The sequence below is a fragment of the Lepisma saccharinum genome, chromosome 20 (genome assembly GCF_977018435.1).
Source record: "Lepisma saccharinum chromosome 20, izLepSacc3.1, whole genome shotgun sequence".
Classification (NCBI taxonomy): domain Eukaryota; kingdom Metazoa; phylum Arthropoda; class Insecta; order Zygentoma; family Lepismatidae; genus Lepisma; species Lepisma saccharinum.
This window is the reverse complement of record NC_139248.1, coordinates 9,514,606-9,537,092: the sequence shown is the minus strand read 5'-3', so window position 1 is coordinate 9,537,092 and position 22,487 is coordinate 9,514,606. Positions and strand designations below refer to the sequence as shown.

At 35.7% G+C, this 22,487-nt stretch overlaps 1 protein-coding gene across 3 annotated transcripts in view; it reads left to right on the top strand.

Moving 5' to 3' along the window:
* Cad88C (cadherin 88C) overlaps window positions 1-21,848 on the top strand; it is a 219,329-nt gene extending 197,481 nt beyond the window's left edge. For 2 of the 3 annotated variants that reach the window (XM_083142091.1, XM_083142090.1), the window contains 9 exons: window positions 371-531; window positions 3,638-3,877; window positions 7,163-7,348; window positions 10,930-11,066; window positions 14,158-14,356; window positions 15,434-15,626; window positions 17,519-17,663; window positions 18,777-18,899; window positions 21,621-21,848. In XM_083142091.1, coding sequence (XP_082998217.1) covers window positions 371-531; window positions 3,638-3,877; window positions 7,163-7,348; window positions 10,930-11,066; window positions 14,158-14,356; window positions 15,434-15,626; window positions 17,519-17,663; window positions 18,777-18,899; window positions 21,621-21,765 — 1,529 coding nt within the window. In that variant the 3' untranslated portion in view covers window positions 21,766-21,848. The remainder of the gene's footprint in view (window positions 1-370; window positions 532-3,637; window positions 3,878-7,162; window positions 7,349-10,929; window positions 11,067-14,157; window positions 14,357-15,433; window positions 15,627-17,518; window positions 17,664-18,776; window positions 18,900-21,620) is intronic. The other variant, XM_083142092.1, reaches the window with a different exon arrangement.
* The last annotated feature ends 639 nt before the right edge of the window (window positions 21,849-22,487 follow it).

Here is a 22,487-nt window from a genome sequence, read left to right as displayed (position 1 = left end):
AGTACTACTACCACCACTAGTACTACCACCACCACTAGTACTACCACCACCACTAGTACTACCACCACCACCAGTACTACCACCACCACTACTACTACCACCACTACTACTACCACCACCACTACTACCACCACCACTAGTACTACTACTACCATAACCACTAGTACTACTACTACCACCACCAACACTACTACCACCACCACTAGTACCACTACTACCCCTTCCCTCCCTATAATAAGATATCTGCAATATGAAATGAGACAGAGAGGGGTGGGTGCATTCTAGGGGAATGCAGAAATACATTCAACGTACCATCAATGTTCATGGAAGTCTAGCAATAGAATACCTGACATTTCTTTTTAATTCCCAGAACACAAGTCGCCAGGGAAGGAAAGGAGGAGAATTATAGATGCAGTCGACCAAGACGACGTAGATGAGCTTGATGGTCCCCCGAGTCCAGTGTGCTTCTTCATTGTCGGAGGAAACGAAGGAGGATACTTCACGATGGATGCATTGAGGCATGAGCTAATGGTGTGGAAATGCATAATTTTTACTCTAGCTGATTATCAATTTTGTTTCACTAGCCTTACAATATAACAGAGATACTTTAGTCAGTGTATATTAATGATTATGTAAAATAAAATATGTTAGACATACATTAATTTCCATTGCTTTGAAATTGTCTTTATCAGATATTATTCATTGAAGGTTAACAGTAGAATATTGTTATAGTTTAAGGGCATATTTAGGAGGATCCAGGGGTCAGGACCCCACCTGAAAGACTTTTAAATAATCATAATATAATTGTTTAGCATTAAGCATTATTTAATATAATTATAGCATTATATACATTATCTATTGACATTGTATAAATTATATATTAGCATTATATAATCGATGGTTATTTATTTCCACTGAACTTATTGGAAGGCAATGAATTTGGCTCATACAGCTTTGAAGGACAGTTCCAAAGATTTATGCACACTACTCCTTTTGATAATATGCATAATATATTAATCAGGAACTTTAATTTTCATCAATTGGATCTCATTTTTGTTATTCCATAAATGTTCAATTCTTTGTCTATTTGACATTAATTTCCTCGCCAGAGCAGTTGTTTTTATAGAAATTTTGGAGATGTTAATGACACCTAACCTAGATAATGAATATAGATCTATTCTTTTACCATCTTTTTACCTATTCATGCAATAATATAGTATTAATTCATTTACGTATTTAATATACATTATTTTAATTTAATTAAATATAATTGTTTTATTATTATTATCCTCATCATAGAGACACTTGGTCGCACCCTTCCTGAAATATATTTCTAGATATGTGCCTGTTATAGTTAGTACTAAATGTAAGACGTAACATAATAATTTTGAGTTTTCTGTTATAAGACACACAGGTGAATGATTACATTAATTGTTTACTTAAACTTGAGAGATACTGTTAGGGTTTTTCAATGTTCAGTTAAGGTTCATGTTAGCACGTAACTGGAAGTTTGTAAAAATTTCAGTTTTTCAATGTACAGTTAGCTCGTAACTGGAACTCTGGTGGCTATTATCTTTACTGCTACTGCTTCTTGCAGTTGCGAAGCAACATGGCTGCCTCAAGTAGCTATCGAAGTTCCACACTCTCAACTTAAATTGGTACAGAAGAAGACTTGCTTTGTTTGGCAGAACGTACCAATGTCCATGCAAATATGAAAATTAAGCAGCGTAGTTGCTAGAATTCGCTTGGCAAGGCTGTGTTGGAGAATATGTGACCAGGATATCCGGTCTATCAGTCGGGACAATCTCCAAATGGTAATTTGGTGCAGTGGTTGGTGGCACCACCTTTCGGAGCATGTTGTGTTTTGTAATACGAGTTCGAGTCCTGCTCGCAGATCTTTTTTTTTTTCTTATTTCGTAAGCATGCAGAATGGATACTCAGCCATTGTTCCAATTGTTTCCAATGCAATAACGTGCTTTCGAGCGCAGCATGCTTGTAGTTATATATTTAAATGCCAGGCTGTGTGCCAGTCGATGCACTTCGAAACTGTACTGACAGATGGCGCACAGATCGATTTCCTGTAATTTCCATCCTTCAGAGTTGCCAACACTGAAAAACCCGGTGCTGGTTAAGACTGGCTGTTATATCCAACTGGCAGTTAGTTAACAGAAAGATTAATGGGTCATTGAAAAACCAGCTCTTAGTAAACCTGAGATGCTAAGCAACATCGATAAGCAGACTTTGGATATCACTAGTGGTTGCTTGAGAAGATTAGATTCCACAACTTCTTTATTATGATTGTAGTAACAGATGCTTTTTTAAATATTTCACTACATCTTCCTTTTCAGCATGAACTAAATTGTTAATACTCTTTAATAGTACATATTATAGCATTCACATACACTTTACCTCTACGTAGAGATGCGTTGTTACCGCAAGGGGTCTTAGGAGAGTATGACAGCATCTATGTTGCCTTCTCTTTATATAAATTTCCTCTACACAAATTCAGGTTCTCTTTTATATTGTCATACTTTTATCAAACATTTTTCCTCAGTTGGGCGAACTGATTAGCAGTTTCCAAAAATTTGGGGCCAAGGAAAGTTTACTTCCTCTTGGTAGACAATTACCATTCACAATTTCCGCCTGTGGAAATTTTAAAAAGGGAAGAAAATTCTATAAGACTAATGTTCAGTGCATTTTATATTATTTGATGTTCATGTAAATATTGTAATATTCACTGTAACACAGCATGCCATTTCACTAGTTGGTAATTCCGGCATTGTAATATTCAGAGACAAAAAATAATATCAGGTGGTTATAATTAAAGTGCGGTGTTCAGAGTGGTACAGCACGGGCTGTGATGAGAGTAGCAGTCTGAAACTTCGTAGATATGCTAATGAAGCAATGCGCTCGCGAAAAAAAAAAAAAAAAAAAAAAAAAAAAAAAAAAAAAAAAAAAAAAAAATAGTTCCAATTCTCGCCACCAGGGTAAAAAATGGCGCTGTAAGCAGTCAAAACTTGGTATAGTTACAGGAAAAACACTATAAATCGCAGAAAACAATACTCTTTGTAATAAAATATCGCTACAATTTCACTATTCGAATTACATGAACATTACTAAAGGAAAAAGCAACAAGCGTCGCCAACAACAACCAGGGAGCTCACACAATGGTTAGGCAATTTCACCGACTTTGACGTCAGAGTTATGGAAAATTCCACGTTTTGACTGCTTACAGCGCCGTTTTTTACCCTGGTGGCGAGAATTGGAACTATTTTTTTTTTGGCATAATTTGCGAGCGCATTGCTTCATTAGCATATCTACGAAGTTTCAGACTGCTACTCTCATTACAGCCCGTGCTGTACCACTCTGAACACCGTCACTTTAATTATAACCACCTGGTATAATGTTTCATGTTAATGAAAGTAAAGCTTTCTATTTCGAGCCCCGATGTTACAGCAAAAGATATTTGAGAACATTTTAGATGCATAATTTAAGACATCAGCTGTTACAACCAGAAGATACAAGCCAGAGTATGGAAAGGATAGATACAATAATTATACCAACTTAAGAGGTTAGGTAATTCAAGTTTGTACTGTGAATTTGTAACATTTTTCAGCATCGAATTTCTCCTTTTCAGGTGATAAAAGAGTTGGATCGTGAGGAGAAAGAAAACCATTTACTCCTGGTGAAAGCTTCTGAGGATTGCCTGAATCAACCACCAGATGTCAGCTTCTTTGACCCGAAGGATGACACCCTTTTGAAAGTGATCGTGTACGTGAATGACATCAATGACAATGCTCCGAGGTTCGTGAAGAGGGTTTTCACTGGGGGCGTAACGACCGAGGCAGATTTTGGGACCGAATTCATGCAGGTTAAGGTAAGTTTGGATTTCAGGCAGAAAAGTTTTCATGAAGCATAGGTATAGGCAACGTGTTTTCGGAACATCTCTGAGGTGTTCTTATGCGCAAGTTGAAAGTGAGTCGCACAGAAACCGAATCAGCTGGGAGGGAGTTGCAACACGTGACTGTTGGTGCATGTTTACACTTCTCGAGCAGTGTTGCAAATGAACAAAGAAATGGTGGGTAACAATGACCCAATGCAGAATTGTACAACAACAATACAATAAGCTTACCTTATGTGTTGTAAAGGGAAATGAAGAAACCAATGATTTATTCCAGGTCTTCGATTCAGTCAAGTTCGGAATCTAAATCGGATATTTTGCAACATGAATCTTCTGCACTCGAGAATGAATCGTCCGCTCTGCTGCTACTGTCGCCAACACTGAAAGCAAGATGCTCTATTTCTGGTTCCAGCAAACCCTCCGTCCGAATGTATTGTTCCTCAGTTTTTCTAACATTGCTACAACATGATTCTTCCTCTCCAATCACTGAAAACAATTCTGACACGTCATTTAATTTGAAAGTCACATTGCGATTTGCAACTCATTGTTTAGAAATGCCCCAAATTTTCTCTATAGCATTTAAATAGGGATGATTTGCAGGCAAGCGAAGGACAATATGGCCATGTTCATTCATCAGTTCATCTAAAATGTAAGATTTCATCTTCGGTTTGTGCAGTTTTATAAGGCTTGAACATATCATCTGTAAATGGTATATTGTTTTTTAATAGCCACCCGTGCATTTTTTTTTCCTGGTGCAAAGGGCATCTTTCTTTCTGAATATTATGGTAGGATGCGTTGTCGATTACGAAGACTGAATTCGGTGGTAAATTTGGAATGACCATTTCTTTTATCCACCGCATATAATTTCTGGAATTCATCTCCATGTGGTAGTCTCCAGTTTTCTGATTTCATTTAAATATGAGAAGGGCATTAGGGATGAACCCCTTGTCGCTGCCTGCATAGACAATAATGAGACATTGCCCTTTGGATATTGAACATTTCAGGCCCTCGAGACTATCGTCGCACCATGTTTTAGTGGTTTTGTGGGAACTATGGATGTATGTTTCATCAGAATATATAATAGGACGGCCTTCCTGACGATATCTACTGATGGCCCGTAAATAAGCAATCCTTGCATTCCGAATGTCATTCCTCTCAAAAAGCACACGTCTATTAGTTTCCACTTTCTTCCCCCTAAACCCAAGTTTTTTGAAGATCTTCAATAAACTGGTTGCCTGCCCTTTATATCCGATGGTTTTCCTTAATTTTGCAAGCACAGATTTTACTGTTGGGACTTGCTTGTCTGCAGTGTAAAATTCATTAATTGTTCTCCGAACAATGCAAATGTCAAAATCATCTATATCTGTACATGGCTGCAGACGATTTTTATTTCTACAGGGTATGCTGTATAATGACGATGATCCAGCACGAACCGCTGAACTTTCCTTCTTAATTGATTTTACCGTGCTTAAAGGTACACCTGTTGCAGCACAAACACGGTCAATAACTTTTTTAAGAGGCAACTTCAAATCAATTCAGTCAGCCTCTTCTTGCATGAATTGCAAGATGTTTGCCACAACTTCACGCGTTTGTCCCCTAAGCATTCTACGTTAAACTTTGGAATGAACAGAAGGCATATTTTATGTGTGGAACACATTACAAAATCACACTTCTAGACACTCAGCAGCAAGCTCAAACCTAGCACCAGATCCTCGCACCAGATCCTCATCACAAGGAGGAAAACCATCTTAGGCTCGCTGACTAGCGAAGTGACACAACTCAGAGCTGTTCCAAAAACGTGTTGCCTCTACCATCTTTTGTTAATGTAATAATTAGGGTGTGAATTTATAGGCACTAAAATAAACAATAACATTAACTTGTTATTAATTTTCTTGGTCATTTGTATACTTATTGACTTGAATTGTTTGAATTTGGTTTTTTACATCATCTTTGTTATTTTTGGTTAATCACAATGATGATGATGAGTGGTAGTTCGATGAAATTGATGAACGAATGTTACATTCTACAGTGTACTGTGGAGAGAACCAAAGTAAAGATGTGTAAGAGGTGACCCTTTTCAAAGATGCCCATATATCAACCTCCCTTCCACCGAATACACCCTGGACTGCATTTTGCAGACTAGCGAGGCTCTGGCATCTGAACCCACAGCCAGTATAATCCTTTGTGAGGCTTGTGTTGTCCATATATGTTTCAGCGTTGCTACACATCTGGAACACTTGGAAAACAGGGAAAAATCAAAATGTCACAGAATTTTGCAGATCGTCTGGAATTGACGTGCATTTTGGAGTGAACAAGCAGTTCACTTCCACTTCTGGATTCAGTTCAGAAACTTGTGCAAAATTATGCTTCCTTCAAATTTCTGTAATAAATTTTCACTTTTATAATACTGGAAAGAATATCAAAGTAAAACTTGCAGTCCAGCTATCTGATTGATAACTGAAGTACATTGAAAATATGATCATAATTATCGGAAAAGTTGATGGAGATGAGTTTATCGTCTATTATTTTATAGATCTTAGTCTTGTTGGCATTTCCTATAGAATTTCTATATGCAAGAAAAATTTCTCCAGATGCTATGTACTTATAACTGTAAGCACAAAACCAGCATTTTCTACGACACTATAAATCTGCCAGAAAATGAAAAATTGTGTATGGTTTATGAACTTTTTCCGTTGTTCTGTTATGGTGAAATAATGTACCTTAGCCTGAAGGCAAGATGCACGTGATTGTAGCACCCAATACATTTGATGCCGATTGTAATTTTACATTTTACTATTGGAATTTTCACGTGTTCTTGTGTGTGTAGAATAAAAGTTGTAAAAGTGAATATTCATAATAATTAACGGATTATATATTTAATTGAGAATACAAGGTTCAAAATCAATTAATCATGCACAAAATACATCTGGAAAAGTTTCAATTGAGACTGGAAAACCTGGAATTGTCAGGGAATTTCATAATCAAAAAATCGTAGCAACCCTGTGTCTGTTTTGTATGTTTTAAGCCCACTTTATGTGCAGCTAGGTTAAACGGGACTGGACCTACAGTTTAAAGTGGGATCTGAACCACTGTGCAATGTGCATATATGTTTGTGATTGTCCCTTCATCAATTTCATCATATCATCACTCATCCTCATCTTTGTGATTTAGCCAAACACGGCAGAAAAGCAAAGTAAAATAAACTCAATCAATGTGTGTATGTGTTTGAAACTGTCTATTGATGTTGTGTTTACCTTCCAGGCTGTTGATTTGGACAATGGGCCAAATGCAGAGATGAACTATTATCTGATAGGAAGGATTCAGAAGACGTTAACAGAGGGCTTGGAAAACATTCAAAGAGCACCCTTCATAGTTGATCAAAAAACAGGAGGAGTGATACTAAATTTTGATCCACAAAAGGGGATGAAAGGCTATTTTGACTTCATGGTAAGGAAAAATAGATTTTATAAATGTAGTTGTTGTGTTTGTCCATTACATTCATGTTTATCATTATATTTTTTTTACGGTGTCAACAACTAAGGGTCTGTGGTAGTCAGGATGGTAAGGTGTCTGACTGTATCGTGGAAAACCAGGGTGTCTACTCACTGGAAATTCCTTGAATTTCTGGAATTGTGTGTGAATTATTGGCTCTGGGAATTATGCAAGAGTTTTTTTCATCAGACGTGAAAAACTGTAACTTTTAGTAATCCAAATCTCATTGAATTTATACATATTTACCAGGGTATTTTTTCACAGTTTAGCATCATCCATTTTTATCAATGTAGAAAAAGAAAGCTGTGTGCAAAATATAACAGAATTCTCTCAATCTGTTTACTTTGATAGTGTCCTTTGCGGAACCATCTATCTGACGGACAGAAGATTATTGTTTAGGGAAATATGAGTTTGAAATGCTTATAGCTACAATTTTTTTTTTTTTTTTTGTAAATTAGTATATCCCGTAACATTTGTGACTTGTATTTGTAAATGTATTTCATGTCTGAATGTGTGAAATGGAAAATCTAAACTCTGCACCTTGAATTTTAGCATTTTTTGATACATTTGAATTACGCAGACCATTTACACTGTTAATATATGTGTATGGGTGGTGAGAGGTGGTAATGCATAAGGTTTAATTGGCAAAAACATCTGCTTGTACCCTTGAATTTTTGGAAAGTTAACCTTGAAAGCTGGGAATTTATACTTGTCTTATCGTGTTCCTGGAGTGGCCTGAAAACTCAGGTTTGATCTCGGGAACTTTTCTTGTAGATGTCGAGTTCAGGCAGTACTGAGACTACCAAGCATCCTCAGAGTTGAAACTGGAGAATCTCTGTAAAGTTAGGTTCTAATGTTAATTTACTTACAGTTTCAGGCATAGGACTAACTTACTCCAGACGTGACTGGAGGAGGGGGAGGGGTCCATTTTCAATCGCAATTTCTCATAATACTCTGAATGTTAGTGACAATGGTTCTTTATTAGCATGCAATATTAATTGGTCATTATCCATTGTCTAGTGCTTCAAACTATACTTATTCCAACACTATGTTTCGAGAGAACATCTTCAGGTGAACAAATTTCTCTCAGCCAGTGGCGCCATGGAGTAGTTAGTTAGCACACTGAATTTATAGAAAAAATCACAGGTCTATCATAAGTTTGATCCCCACCACTGGCAAAAATAAATGAGTTCACCTGAAGACGAGAGAAGTGGTAACTCAAAACATAGAGTAGCCAACCCTCTAGCTGCCTTAAACCCGAAGGCTGCAGCAACGCAAGCCTTCCCATCTGTCCCTATCCTGGGCAAAATCAATCCAATCTTTTCCATCCTTACCGATTTCCTTTAGGTCCATCTCAACGTTATCCCTCCATCAGTGTTAGAGTAAGTATAGTTTGAAGCCTTAGACAATGGATAATGTCCATTGCTTGCCAATGAAATTTCTCAGTTGACACAAATAAAAGTTGTACATAATAACCAACAGACTTAGACTCCTCCCCCCACACACACCTCCTCTCCCTTGATAATATGCTTCTGATTAAACCTGATGTTTCAGATACTCGTTTTACTTTTCCCAAGAAATGACTGTTACTGTCTGTTACTTTACAACAGTTATTTTGTACTGAGATTTGCTTGAAATGTTATTTTCTTTTTCATTTATGATACCAACATCAGTATCAGCTCAACCCTAGGGTCTCCACGATGGTACAGTGGTAGCACCGTTGCCTTGTAATCAAAGGGTCCTGGGTTCGATTCCCAGTGGAGGCACATAGTGGTTCAGGTCCCACTTTAGGTCCAGTTGTTACGTACCCAATAGGACCAAGTAATGTGAATAGTTTGCCAAAGACGAATAGAGATGGCAGCACCAGGCGTGCAAGGTTAAGAATTGGCATAATATATGTGAATAACTTTATAAATAAGAACAAAGCAAATTGGAAAGATGAAAAAGAATAGAATATATTATAAGAAGACAAAGAATAAATATGAAAGAAGTAAATTAATATATATATCTTATAAATCAAATCAATGATCACATGTAAGTTAATATGAAAATTAAGGAAGTCAAAGCACTGATACAAGTTTGTGTCTTTGAACAGATATTGCATCTGTTTGGTTGATTTACCATTCCCGTAGCGGAAATTTTGTTTACATCAGTGGCGAGCGCGTTCCGATCGACGCCCCACAGCACTTTTTGGTTGTGCAGTTTAACTGTAGCACCTACTTGGATGCGCATGTCAATCGGCTGCACCAAGTATACACTCTGTTGTACCTAGTTAGTGGTGGCGCGTTCCGATCGAAGCCCCAAGGGAGGATATTAGTATTATTCCCAAAGCTTGGAGGAAAAAGTTGGAAAAGGATAAAGGCATTCGTTAAATAGTCAAAACCTAAATTGAAATCCAGAGGGAAGTTTACAAAGAAGATAAGAAGGAAGTCCCGATCCAGAACGTCCATTGAGAAGGAAGTCCATATCCTCCATATTAAGAAGGAAGTCTAGATCCAGACCGTCCATTGAGAAGGAAGTTCCGATCCAGGCCATCCATCAAGAAGGAAGTCCCGACCCAGAACGTCCATTAAGAGGGAAGTCCAGACCGCCCATTGAGAAGGAAGTCCCGATCCAGATCTGCCCACTACGAAGGAAGTACATATAGAAGAATATCCAAATAAAGAAAATAAATAATAAAAAGAATATTGAGATGAAAATTGACTGTAACAAGAAAATTATAGAAGAATGTAGCTTATCATGTAAAATTCTTACTCCATGTATCCTGTGTTTAAATAATATATTCGTTTAAACGTCTCCATTGGAAGGCATCCTGTCTGGTTTCGTTGTCTACAAAGAACCCTACCCTGTAGATAAGCTAGCTGAGTTTTAAGATTAAGGTTTATGAACCTTTGCACCAAATGAAGGTAGCACAGTCCCGATTAGTCTTAGTGTGCATAAAGTGGACTTAAAACACCAACTCAAATCAAAGTTCAACTATAATTGTTTTGCTAATCCACACAGAACTTCTATACATGAAATAAAGCATGCAAATGAAATCCTCAGAAGTGTGTCATATTTAAGATACTACATTTCACTGCAATGTTTTGCGTGAGTACTGGTTCAATTTTTGCTGCTATTTAGCACATCTAATTGTTGTTCTACTTTCCAGATCTCAGTGTAATATCATCACACTTATTTCTTAATCGAATCTGCCTGTCTAGTTTTAAAATAATTTATGTCCACCTGATATTCTGTCTGTCCACCATCTGTTTCCATTCCATATCCAATTCACATTATCTCTATTGCTCCCATGTAATATGAAGGAGTAAATTAAATAAAATGCACTAGAAAAGTGTGATTATTTTTTCACAATATTACATGATTGTTACCATGGATAATCATTGATATAAGTTGTGATTGTTGGCCCTTCAAAAGCTGTTGCTTCATTGTTAGTTCAACTACATACCTCTATCAATAAAATCAGGAAATGAAAATTACAAAATTTCAGCAACTACGTGCTGAGCTTTGAATTCCATTTTTCTCACTTTTTTTAGGTGTTGGTAAATGACACTGATGGGCTTCAAGACATGGCTAGAGTTTTCATATATCTGCTGAGAGAAGACCAAAGGGTGAAGTTTGTCTTACGTCAACATCCACCAGAAGTCCGAGACAGGATAGAAATATTTAGAGAGTAAGCTGTTTCTCTTCTTAAATTTATAAAAAAAATTGGTACATTGGCGAATTATGGAATTATTAACTGAATCAAATAACTGATGTTGTAGCTAATTCCACATAAAATACTAGATGTTTAATTCATGTCTGAACTTTATGTTCTCGGTTTTACATTTTCCGACATGCATTCATTCTTCGTGGTCCCATTAAAGACACATACTATATAAAATTTTAGAATTTAAGTTTTTTCATCTATGTCCTTTGGAAAACATAAGAAAATTGAGGTTCCTGTAAACATTCACATGATAACTGTGATAACAATGTATTGGAAATGTAAGAACAGTACACATGATTTTTCTGTATATGTGTAATAGGAAAGGGACAGTATTGGTAAAATTGCAGATTAATTTTTAATTAAATTAATTTCTGTAAATAGTCATGGCCTCCCCAAAACTGTAGTGGCGACATCACTACCGTGTAATCAATGGATCCCAGTTTCAGTACTTGCAGGAGTCACATAGTGGTTCGCACGGAAAAAAAACAACTCAAACACTATAAATAGCTTGTAATTGAAACTGCCACTATGCTCAAATTCAGAAAAATTACATCTGTTTGGAATATCTTCTAGAGCATTCAAGTGAACATTGGCCTGGTTTGCTCTCAACATTGTTTGAAATAGATTTGTAGTGCCCTATTTTCTATCACATATATCTAGTCAAGAGTGAAAGCAACCACATGAAGATTCAAATGGATAACTTGGAATATTGTGGTGTTTTTTTTAAAAATAAAGATTAATTTTTGGAGGAAAAAAAACGCCTCTTTTTCTGACACAGTTCAAAAGTCCAGTGACACTTTCAAATCAGTTTTATTAGTAGTATTTATAATTGTTATAGATAGATAGATAGATTTATTTCGTCAATGAATCACTTATTTACATTTACATGCTGTGATATCAGACATATCAATTTGTGTTTACAATATCATAAACATTGCAATATAATAATACAATGAAATACAATAATAACAAAGCACCTGGCATTGATTTAATACCAGCTGAGTTAATTAAATATGGTGGAAATTTATTAATATGTCAAATTCATAAATTAATTTGTTTAATATGGAATAAAGAAGAAATCCCTTAACTGTGGAAAGAATCCATAATTGTTCCTGTGTTTAAAAAAGGTGATAAAATGAACTGCAATAATTACCGTGGAATTTCTCTACTCTCAACAACATATAAAATATTATCTAACATTCTTTTAACAAGACTAACCCCATATGTTAATGAAATTATAGGTGATCATCAATGTGGAGTTAAACGTAACAGATCAACTACAGATCAAATTTTTCACATTAGACACACACTTGAAAAAAAGTGGGATTAATGTTATAATCAAAATGTCCATCAGCTATTCATTCATTTAAAAAAAGCCTATGATTCGGTCAAGAGAGAGAAATTATACAATATATTAGTAGAGTTTGGAATACCTAAGAAGCTTGTTAGTATGATAAAAGTATGCACCAGTGAAACAGAAAGTAAATTTCGAGTGGGTATTAATGTGTATGACAAATTTACAATTCATGATGGGTTAAAACAAGGAGATGCATTATCTCCATTGCTCTTTAATTTTGCCTTAGAATATGCTGTTAGGAAGGTAAAAGAAACTAACGAAGGGCTAAATTAAATGGTGTGACTCAGTTGTTAGCATATGCAGATGATGTAGACTTATATGGGGATAATATAAATACAATTAAGAATAATGCTAAAATATTTTTCAAAACTGCTTAAGAGATAGGTTTGGAAGTTAACAAAGAGAAAACTAAATATATGCTTACAGGCCGAAACGAAGTGTTAGGTAATAATCAAAATATAATTGTTGATAACAACTCGTTTGAACCAGTTTCCAAATTCAAATACTTAGTGAAAATTATATTAAAGAGGAAATAAAAAGTAGGCTTAATTCAGAAAATGCATGTTACTTCTCTCTTCATAAACTTTTGTCTTCTAGTTTAATATCTAAGAAACTAAAAGTTAAAAACTAACTAACTAACTAAAACTAACTAACTCTATAGCTTTCTTAAACCCGAAGGTTCATGGCTGCAGCAACACAGGCCTTCCATCTTTCCCTATGTTGAGCAAGAAATAGTTAAAATATACAAAACAGTAATTTTGCCTGTAGTATTATATGGGTGTGAAACCTGGTCCCTTACATTGAAAGAGGAACATAAATTGAGAGTATTTGAAAATAATATCCTTAGGAAAATATTTGGACATAAAAGGGATGAGAAGACAGGTGAGTGGAGAAGGTTATATAATTTAGAAGTACATAATTTGTATTCATGTCCAGATATTATTAGAATAATTAAATCAAGAAGACTTAGGTGGGCAGGCTATGTGGCACGAATGGGAGAGGAAAGAGGAGTTCACAGGATTCTTGTTGGGAAACCTGATGGTAAGAGACCTGTAGGGAGGCCAAGACGAAGATGGAGGGACAACGTTGAGATGGACCTAAAGGAAATCGGTAGGGATGGAAAAGAGTATATAGAACTTGCTCAAGATAGGGACAGATGGAAGGCCTGTGTTGCTGAAGCCATGAACCTTCGGGTTTAAGAAGGCTAGAGAGTTAGTTAGTTATGAAATACAATATATGGATACAGTGAAATATAGTAAAATATAGTGGACTATAGTATAATGTGATGAAATACTGCAATGCAAATGTTACCAATTTGTGTTTACAATACCATGGACATTACAATACAATAATACATATGATTTGTATATATTAGTTTGTTCACAATTTTAAGGACAGCAATAGAATAACAGTTATCATTGTGTCTGAGCACATTAGGTGTTATACTCAATAATGGCTTCAGGTTCTGTCTACGTAATAGGTGTTTTCAGTATTTCATTTTTCATCTATTTTATCTAATCATAATTCATCCTCATTTCTGCAATTAACATAAAGACAGAAAAGCAAAGTTGAATTTTAAAAAAACACAAGAAGCACAGTCTCTGACCACTTATGTAGAAACGTCGGATCTGCAAAATTATTGACAAATTTACTGCATTGTAATTTATGCCACTGATGCACTTGTCTTGTGCCTTTCAGGGTTCTGGGAAATGTAACGGGTGCCATTGTTAATGTGGATGAATATAAGATCCACGAGAACCAAGATGGATCGGTTGATAAGACCAAAACGGATCTGTACCTTCACTTCGTAAATCACAGAGATAACTCCATCATGGAAGTTGGCGAAGTTTTGAAGTTGGTGGATCAGAATATTGAAAGACTTGATGGTCTTTTCAAGGTAATTCATTTTAAATAATACATGTATTTGTGTGTGTGTGTGGCAACATTGACACTGCTTGGCTTTTAAGATGACCACAGGTTAATTTTGATGTTTCTTCTTTTTCTTTTCTTTCCTGGTTTCTTCTTTTATTATACAGGGTGGTTTATAAATCAGTGAAACATTTTAGAAATTCACTAATCAATGATACAACTGATGGTGGTAATTCTGATGCCGATAGAATGACGCATCCTCCCAAGTTCTTTGTACTCACTCACAAATGCTCTGTGTGTCCACCTTTGCTGCTGAGGCAGATATCTAACAGATAACTGCATTTTGTCCCACACGCGTGTTAGCATTAGTCGATTAGTGCCACAGCTGCGATGATACTGTTGGAAACTTCTTGGAGATTAGCTGCTAGTGAGGGCTCCTTCTGACATTTTGCTCGAAATCATCCTTGTACAGTCATGGCAGACAAGGTTCTTGCATATGCCAATGCACAAAACACCTTCTCATGTGTACCTAGCACCATATTTGCTATTACTGCCTTGTAGTGGCAAACCATGGTAACTATGTGCTTGTGCAGTTTAATAAAAATCTTGGAGAGTTTATTGTTCTTTTGGGATCAGAATTACGATTACCCATTGCATAATTTATCTGTGGTGAATTACAATGCTTCACAGACTTACGACTCATAGTGTACATTGTTTCTTCTAGAATGGTTATGTGTTGAAGGTACTACATATTTATTTATTTTGTACAATAATAAACAATGTTGCATATTATTGTATATCCAGTTTTAATTTCAAGTACTGAAGTGCTGTATTTTTCCATTAATTTTCTAACAATAATAATAATAAAGCCATTCTTGATGTAATGGATGTGATGTGATGGTCAAGTTATATTTTGTGTTGAATTCTATATTTCCTTTTCAAGATAACTTTTTCACCTTTTCGTTTTACAATTATTCCAGAAATAAGTTAAAGGATGCTTTGAATGGCATTAATCCATGATGAAATAAAAATAAATGATATGATGAGACAAGTTGAAGGGTTTTATTTTTTCACTTAAAGGTGAATTGGTATTTGTTTATCTCAGGATTTCAATGTGCTGGACACCCAACCAGCAGAAGCTCAGCCTGTAACAGAGGACACGGAAGGGTTGCTCATGATGTGGTTGGTCGGATCGACTATTTTCCTGGGCCTGCTGCTTATTGTCGTGATTTCAATATGCTTGTCTCAGAGGGCCAGGTATCAACGACAGCTGAAAGCAGCCACTGCCACTGCCTTTGGTAAGATTTTGGTGAATATTCTGTGACAAAATTACTGAGCACAGTAAATATTTTTGTATGTTTTACTTAGGTCAGAAGACATTTCTAATTGCACTCATACTGTAACCTATTCTTGCTGACGTATCACCATTGTAACTTAGTGTCTAACTTTGTGGAGCAGAACATGAACCTCAGGTTTCAGAAGGTTAAAAAAAAAATGACACCTAACAGGTAAATTTTAATAAACATGGAAATTTTTGGGTGGGGTGAGTGCCCCCCTTGCCCCTGCCAAGTTACACCTGTAGAGGTCTCTGGATCAGAAAGTATCAAAGGAAAGCTTGTTGATGTTTAGCCAGGAGTTTAGTTGTGTCGTTGTCAAAACTGAATTCTTTTGAAGTTGCGCATGTTCCAGGTTTGTTACTATATTTGTATCATCTGCAAAAAGTATTGTTTGAGAGACTGATAAAGTTTCTGGAAGATCATTTATGTAAAGTATAAATAAAACTGGTCCTAGAATTGAACCTTGTGGTACACCTATTTTGAGGAACAATACTTATCTGTAAGCATTTGTTAATATTCAGAACAACTTTAAATTGATGCAATTTTAACACTTTAACTGCCAGGACGAAGTTTGTATTTCCTTGTGGGAGGCCAGAATTCTTAAGTAAACCAGTTCTATAGAAGGCAGTACAAGATAGTTGCTTTCAAAAGTTGTCTCCCATGCCATCTGTGAGAAAACTCAGAAACCAAGACTGCACAATCTTTCCAAGAGGCCAGAGAAAACTCTTACTACATTTGTTTTAAAAGGAGCTGTGTGTAAGAACTATACTCACTGTTTGCAAGTTTTGTATGAATCTGATACACACAACCTGTAACAGGAGACACCCTGTGTGTCAATTTGGTACACTTGGCAGCTACGAGTGTTACAGTAGAACCTCGATAATCTGATGTTCCATATAATCCAGGGCAATAAAAATATTAATCAGTATTTTGAACAACTTTTAATTGTTACAATTTTCAAGCATTCATTTTGGTGGGAATTGTTCAAAGTGCCGATACTCATAACAATATGTGTTATTTATACTAATTAGTAGTTTGGTACCCCTCTTTAGCCTTTTCCTTGCCACTCCATGGTGAAATAAAATTAATCTTATTTTTCCCTTCCTCCTTTTAGTTCCATTTTCACTCATTCTATTTTTACATGCCTGTACCTTCCTTCTATATACTAAACTACTTTTGCCGGTCAATGGCAGGGTGCGAAATCTTGGGGGAGATGGGGGGATTTGACCCCCACCAACAATCTTGGCCCCAAAAATCCCCCACCACCAAAAATTTCAAGGGGGCAGAGTTTTTGATACAACAAACAAAAGATAAGCAATTACTTTTAATTTCAAATATATTGAATTAAGAATAATATTGAAAACATACACAAATTAGTGTAGTTGTCAGTGTTCAATGCTTTTTCCCTCAAGAGATCATTAACAAATCTACATCAGTATGCACAATGAAAGTAAAACAAGAATGCGAACCAATAATAACTGTGAAATCTAATTGATTTATATCAACATAAAGCAAAAACTAAGGAAAAAAAAACCTTACACACAATAAAACCACTTCAACGAATTCATAAGTTATTAACTTCTCAGGTAGTAAAGGACGTAGTTTGCTACTTTATAATATGATATATATAAAAGTAACAAATTTATTTATTTTGTGTAATTAATAATAATAATAATATTTTTAATTTAGTAATTTATTATTACTTTTAATAACATTTTAAATATGTATGTTGTATAATATATATGTATGTTTGTGGGGGGAGGGGGTTTGCAGATTGAGATCTTTCTCCCCCCCCACCAGTCTTAAATGATTTCGCACCCTGGTCAATGGACAATGGAATTTTTATGTTGCAGGTTCCAATGAGTCTGATTTGAACAGAGTAGGCGGTCGCGTCCCAAACACCAACATGCACAGCGTGGAAGGGTCCAATCCAATTTGGATGCAGGCGTACGAGAATGAGTGGTATAAAGAGGAGGATTCTGTCAGGTATGGGGATAGGTAATGAACTATTCACTACTTTCTAGTTATACTCTAACAATTGTAGATATATGCTAACAGTTTCCTGCATTACCGCACTTTCCACCAGTATCAGAATAATTAGATGCCACTCACTACGTTCATTGAAGACATCACATTGCTTAACCCTGTAACGATGGACAGGACTTTTAGACATGATTTTAATTTATTTAAATGTTTTAATTTTTTTTTTTTACTGAGTCAAAGAAATGAGCCATGATTCCATGTTTTCATGAACTTTCAAAGCTTGTTTGTTGGCTTTGTTTCATAAAAATAAATAATAAATAAAATATATCCAGATTGTTGTCAAACGCTAGCCACAGAGTAGCTTTTTCAACAACAATTCTGTTGTTTTTTTGTCAGTTTGATTCTTGAAGAGCACGTATTTGGTAAAAAAAAATAATATGACAAAAATATATTCTTTACGCCCCTTTTTTAACTTAAAGTAAGAATTTTAGATCAGATGATTTTTCGTCATATAAATTGAAGGATGCAAAAATTCCAACTCATTCATTCATTCATTATTTTCAATAAGTGTTCAAAGTTGAATCATATAAGAAAACTGAGTATTGTCACACTGGGTATGATGGACCAATCTGTCATTAACATATAGTTTTATTTTAACATAACTTTTGTTTTAGTAAATCAGTGTTAATAATAGATAACATAGAAACTTTATTTTTAATGAGAGTTCCAGATTGCTGATATCTTTGGTGTTGTATGCAGAATCATAAATAATATGCATGTACTGAAACACAGTATGCCGTTTATCATAGTGTGTGATTTCAGCTGTGTATTCTGATATCTCATCCAAGAAATTTTCTCATGATATCAACCAGGGAAGTTATGGAAATGTTTCCGAGCTTTTGGCAGGTAATGTCAATCTCCGAACTTGATGATAGTAAAATTAGCTGTCGAATGCTCGGAAGACTTCCAGAACCTACCTGATCAATGCCCCATGAAAATCTCTCATCATTTTTCACCAGGTGTATTTCAACTTAGCTAATTGTTTCAATCATGACTTGTATGGTAGAATAAAGTATTAAAGTTTTAATTCATTTGTTCAAAACTAATACATTTTAAATGATTTTCCAGCCAAACGTCTGAGAGAGATTCGCTTGATGAAAATGCAATTGCCACAGAAGAATCTTCCCCGACGGCAGAAAATGCAAAGCCATATTATGATCAACAATGTGTATATAGTGAACCCTGTAACAGGTAATTATTACATTTTTTATCTTAATTTGTTTTAATTAGATGTAAGCGAGGTACTAACTTATTTTGCTAAAAGTTAGTAACTTACGTCTAATTACTATCAACCACATATTTCATTCCCCAAACATGAATTAATTTGTTTAGTAGTCTGTCTCGTATAATACAAGGGTTGTAAATTAAATAGGGGCAACATAGCTAGTATAATTAATTAATTTATTCATCTCGCATGCTCACATGCACTATTCCATTACATCCCTCCAATGTAATCATTAGCAAAGTCCTGGTCCTTTTGTCAAAAGTGTTGGAGCTGTTGTATGCCGTCAGTGAGGTGATTTCTGTTATCTTCTTCTTGGAGTGCCCCACTGATGGTAAAACCCTGAGGGGGTTCTTTCAAGTGTAGAAACTTGACAAAACCATAAGGAATGATGTCAGAGGAATACAGAAGATGTTCTAAGGCCTCCCAATGCCACTCACGCAACAAGATGGTCACTGCTTCTGTCACAAGAAAGAAACCATCCGATACTGTAAAGCATTGTTGCCACAAGGTGCCACGTAAGCCTCAATGATATTCCCGTACATATTTTGCCATGGGGCATCTGGATTTTGATCCACAATTGCTGTTCTACCTTTGAAATCGTGCATTAGGCCAGTACACGACACAATATACACCTCAACCAAGGTCCATCGAATCATAGTATTCCTGCCTGAGAAGGTCCCTTCGTAACAGCAACCCCTGCAGCTGTAATGTCACGTGGAACAACTTGCCTCCCTCTGCCAGTATAAATGGAAGTGCATTGGAGACAGGAGTAGGGAAGAATGTTTTCAATTAGTATTCAAACCTATATGCTTTCAATTGTTTGTATGCAATGACATATTTAGAGGGAGGGTCTGTGGTTCACCCTTCTGACTCGAAAGAGCAAAATACTTGATCATAAGGATAAAATTGGGATGAATTAGTTTTGTATTGACAGACTGTGAAGATTAATGCATGATAATAATAATACTCTATAATAATATACACAAAAATAATATTCAGAGACTTATAATTTCATCACTCAAAACTGAAAACATTTTTGTTAATCTATAAATCTCCAATTTTGCTATTTATTATGGCATTAATTTTCTTGGTAAAACACCCTTTTTTGATTTCAAAAAATTGTGGTCTTGACTAAATGAACTAGTTTAGTAAACTACAACCTTGCACTTCAAACCTTTCGGAGTGGGCTTTTTACACCCCACTTTTTAACTCTCAGGTAGTGGTTCTTATTTACCTGTTATACAGGATGACACATGTTGTATCTACCAACTTCAAACGACAACGGAAAGATGGTGAGTGCTTGTAGTGACTTAACATGGTTACAGAATAAAAATATACACATGAGCATTTAAACAGTGCATAATATAGACAATGCAGGCATCAGTGCACTTTGAAAATAATGTCATCTAAATGTCCTCCTGCCTGGATGCACTGTTGGAGGCAATGAGGGAAGTCTTTCATGACACGTGGCTCAACATGTCCTGTGGAATAGCACGTATTTCACGGCGACTGGCGGTCGACAACATTACCCGTGGCTCTCCGCAGAACGCTGTGTCTCTCTGGAACAGGTGCATGGCGATCTTCAATGTTCCGCTGCAGTGCCCTGTGCCTGTTTGGATGAAGGCTTCCACCGCCGTAATCTGCATCCGGCCAGCACTTCATGGTGCACTATTTGAAAGACTCCCAACTCTCCACGGATGGAGGTGTGCCACGTGCATTCTGGCAGAGTTGCCAACTGAAACTGGTAGATACAATGTGTGCCACCTTCTACTTTGAAGAATGCAAAATGGCCATATGGACAAGAAAGTTTTGATTATTTAAGTCTTTCATTTAAAGCAAAAGTCTTGTAGATTGATGCTTTGTTCCAGTAGAAAACTTATGGGATAGATTAAGTATTTGTGTAATTGTTTTGAATTGTTACAATTTTAAATATCGGTATCGGCTCAGCCCATGGGCATCACCATAATTTTTTTCCGGGGGGTCAGGCAAATGATAAAAGTTGAATAGTAGAAAAATAATTAGTATTATTATCATGGATATAAATGTTATTATACAATAATAAATATTATAAACTAACAAAAATAAACTTTATTCGAAATAATAATAATAATAATAGTTATTTATTATTATATAAATGGGAATTCGATCCACCAAACGAGTGAGTACGAGGACAACCATTTTTCCATTATTTCTTTGTCATTTTATGCATTTTGATAACTTTTACACGTCTCGTTCAAGAAAAGGCTTTAAATGTTAGTTGTTGTAACTACAACTGTAATTATTAGAATTTTGAAAACTGTGAAACCATTTGTTCTTTGGATGAAATGGTAGAATATAACCTTGATCCTGTATTTCTCACTCAGTGTTTTCGATCCAATGCATTTTTACTTTGATTATTCTGTTCGAATACTAACTAAATGAACTTTATTTCTGTTCTTAACAATAAGAGTAACAAACAAACTTTCGACTTTCTTGTATCTTTTAATGTTCTATGTCTATTTCCAGGAGGGGGGGTCCATCGACCCGTTCGACCTCCCCCTCCTCCCGATGCGCATGGCTCAGCCATAATATTAATGTAGAAAAAATTACAAATGCCAAAGAGTGCACACTGTAGGCAGCGAATAACCATGCTAGAACTGTGAAAGCACGGAACAATGTAAATGTGCTCATTTTATTTTTCCTGGCAGATCAAATATGCCCACAACGGAAGAAGCCATCAAGGAACAGAATGACCTGAACAGAACAGGGGCGTACCACCACAACCTGTACCAACACCTGGACAAACTCAGCAACCCTCTCATAGCCAAGAAACTGGAAACAACAGAACTGTGACATCTGTGAAAAACTTACAATTTTTGTACATTTTCCGTAGCAAGTGCAGTGTTTATTATTTTTATTAAGCAAAGTGTACATTAAACGGTAGATTTTTAGGGGCCAAATTTTAAACACTGTCAACAGGTGCATAAAAAATATAAACATGTTTAATGCAGTAGATATGAGTAGCTAATAATGACAAATTAGAACATTTTACTTGGAGGTTGGAATTTGCAATATTCCTCTGTTCAGGGACAGTGTGCAATTGTTTTTTATTACATGCATGCAGTTTGTAAGGCAACTGTTGGCCTCATACTGCTGGAAATCAGAACATTTTACATTAATACATCGAATTTTTATGTACATAAATAGTATATGTCCTATTGCATGTTTGTGTTTTCTACAGCGTAGCAGAGTATTTTACATTAAAATGCTCAAGTGTCATCATAAAATGGTTTGAGACTTCCAACTTTTGTAGATAAGAATGATTATTTGTGTAACAGACCATGATCATTTGCTCCTGAAGTAGTTTTTAATAAAAGTTTCATAAAATATAAGTATAAAGCCAGTATTAAGGATGAAAAATTAAAATTAATCTATTACTAAGATTTGCACACTCTATGGTTCAAAAGAATGAAAGTGTGGTTTTCTATGGGAAAGGAAAGACATTGAAGAAGAAATGGAATTTTACTCAACACATGGCACTAGCAACACTTTGCAGAATTTGAACTGACCTTACT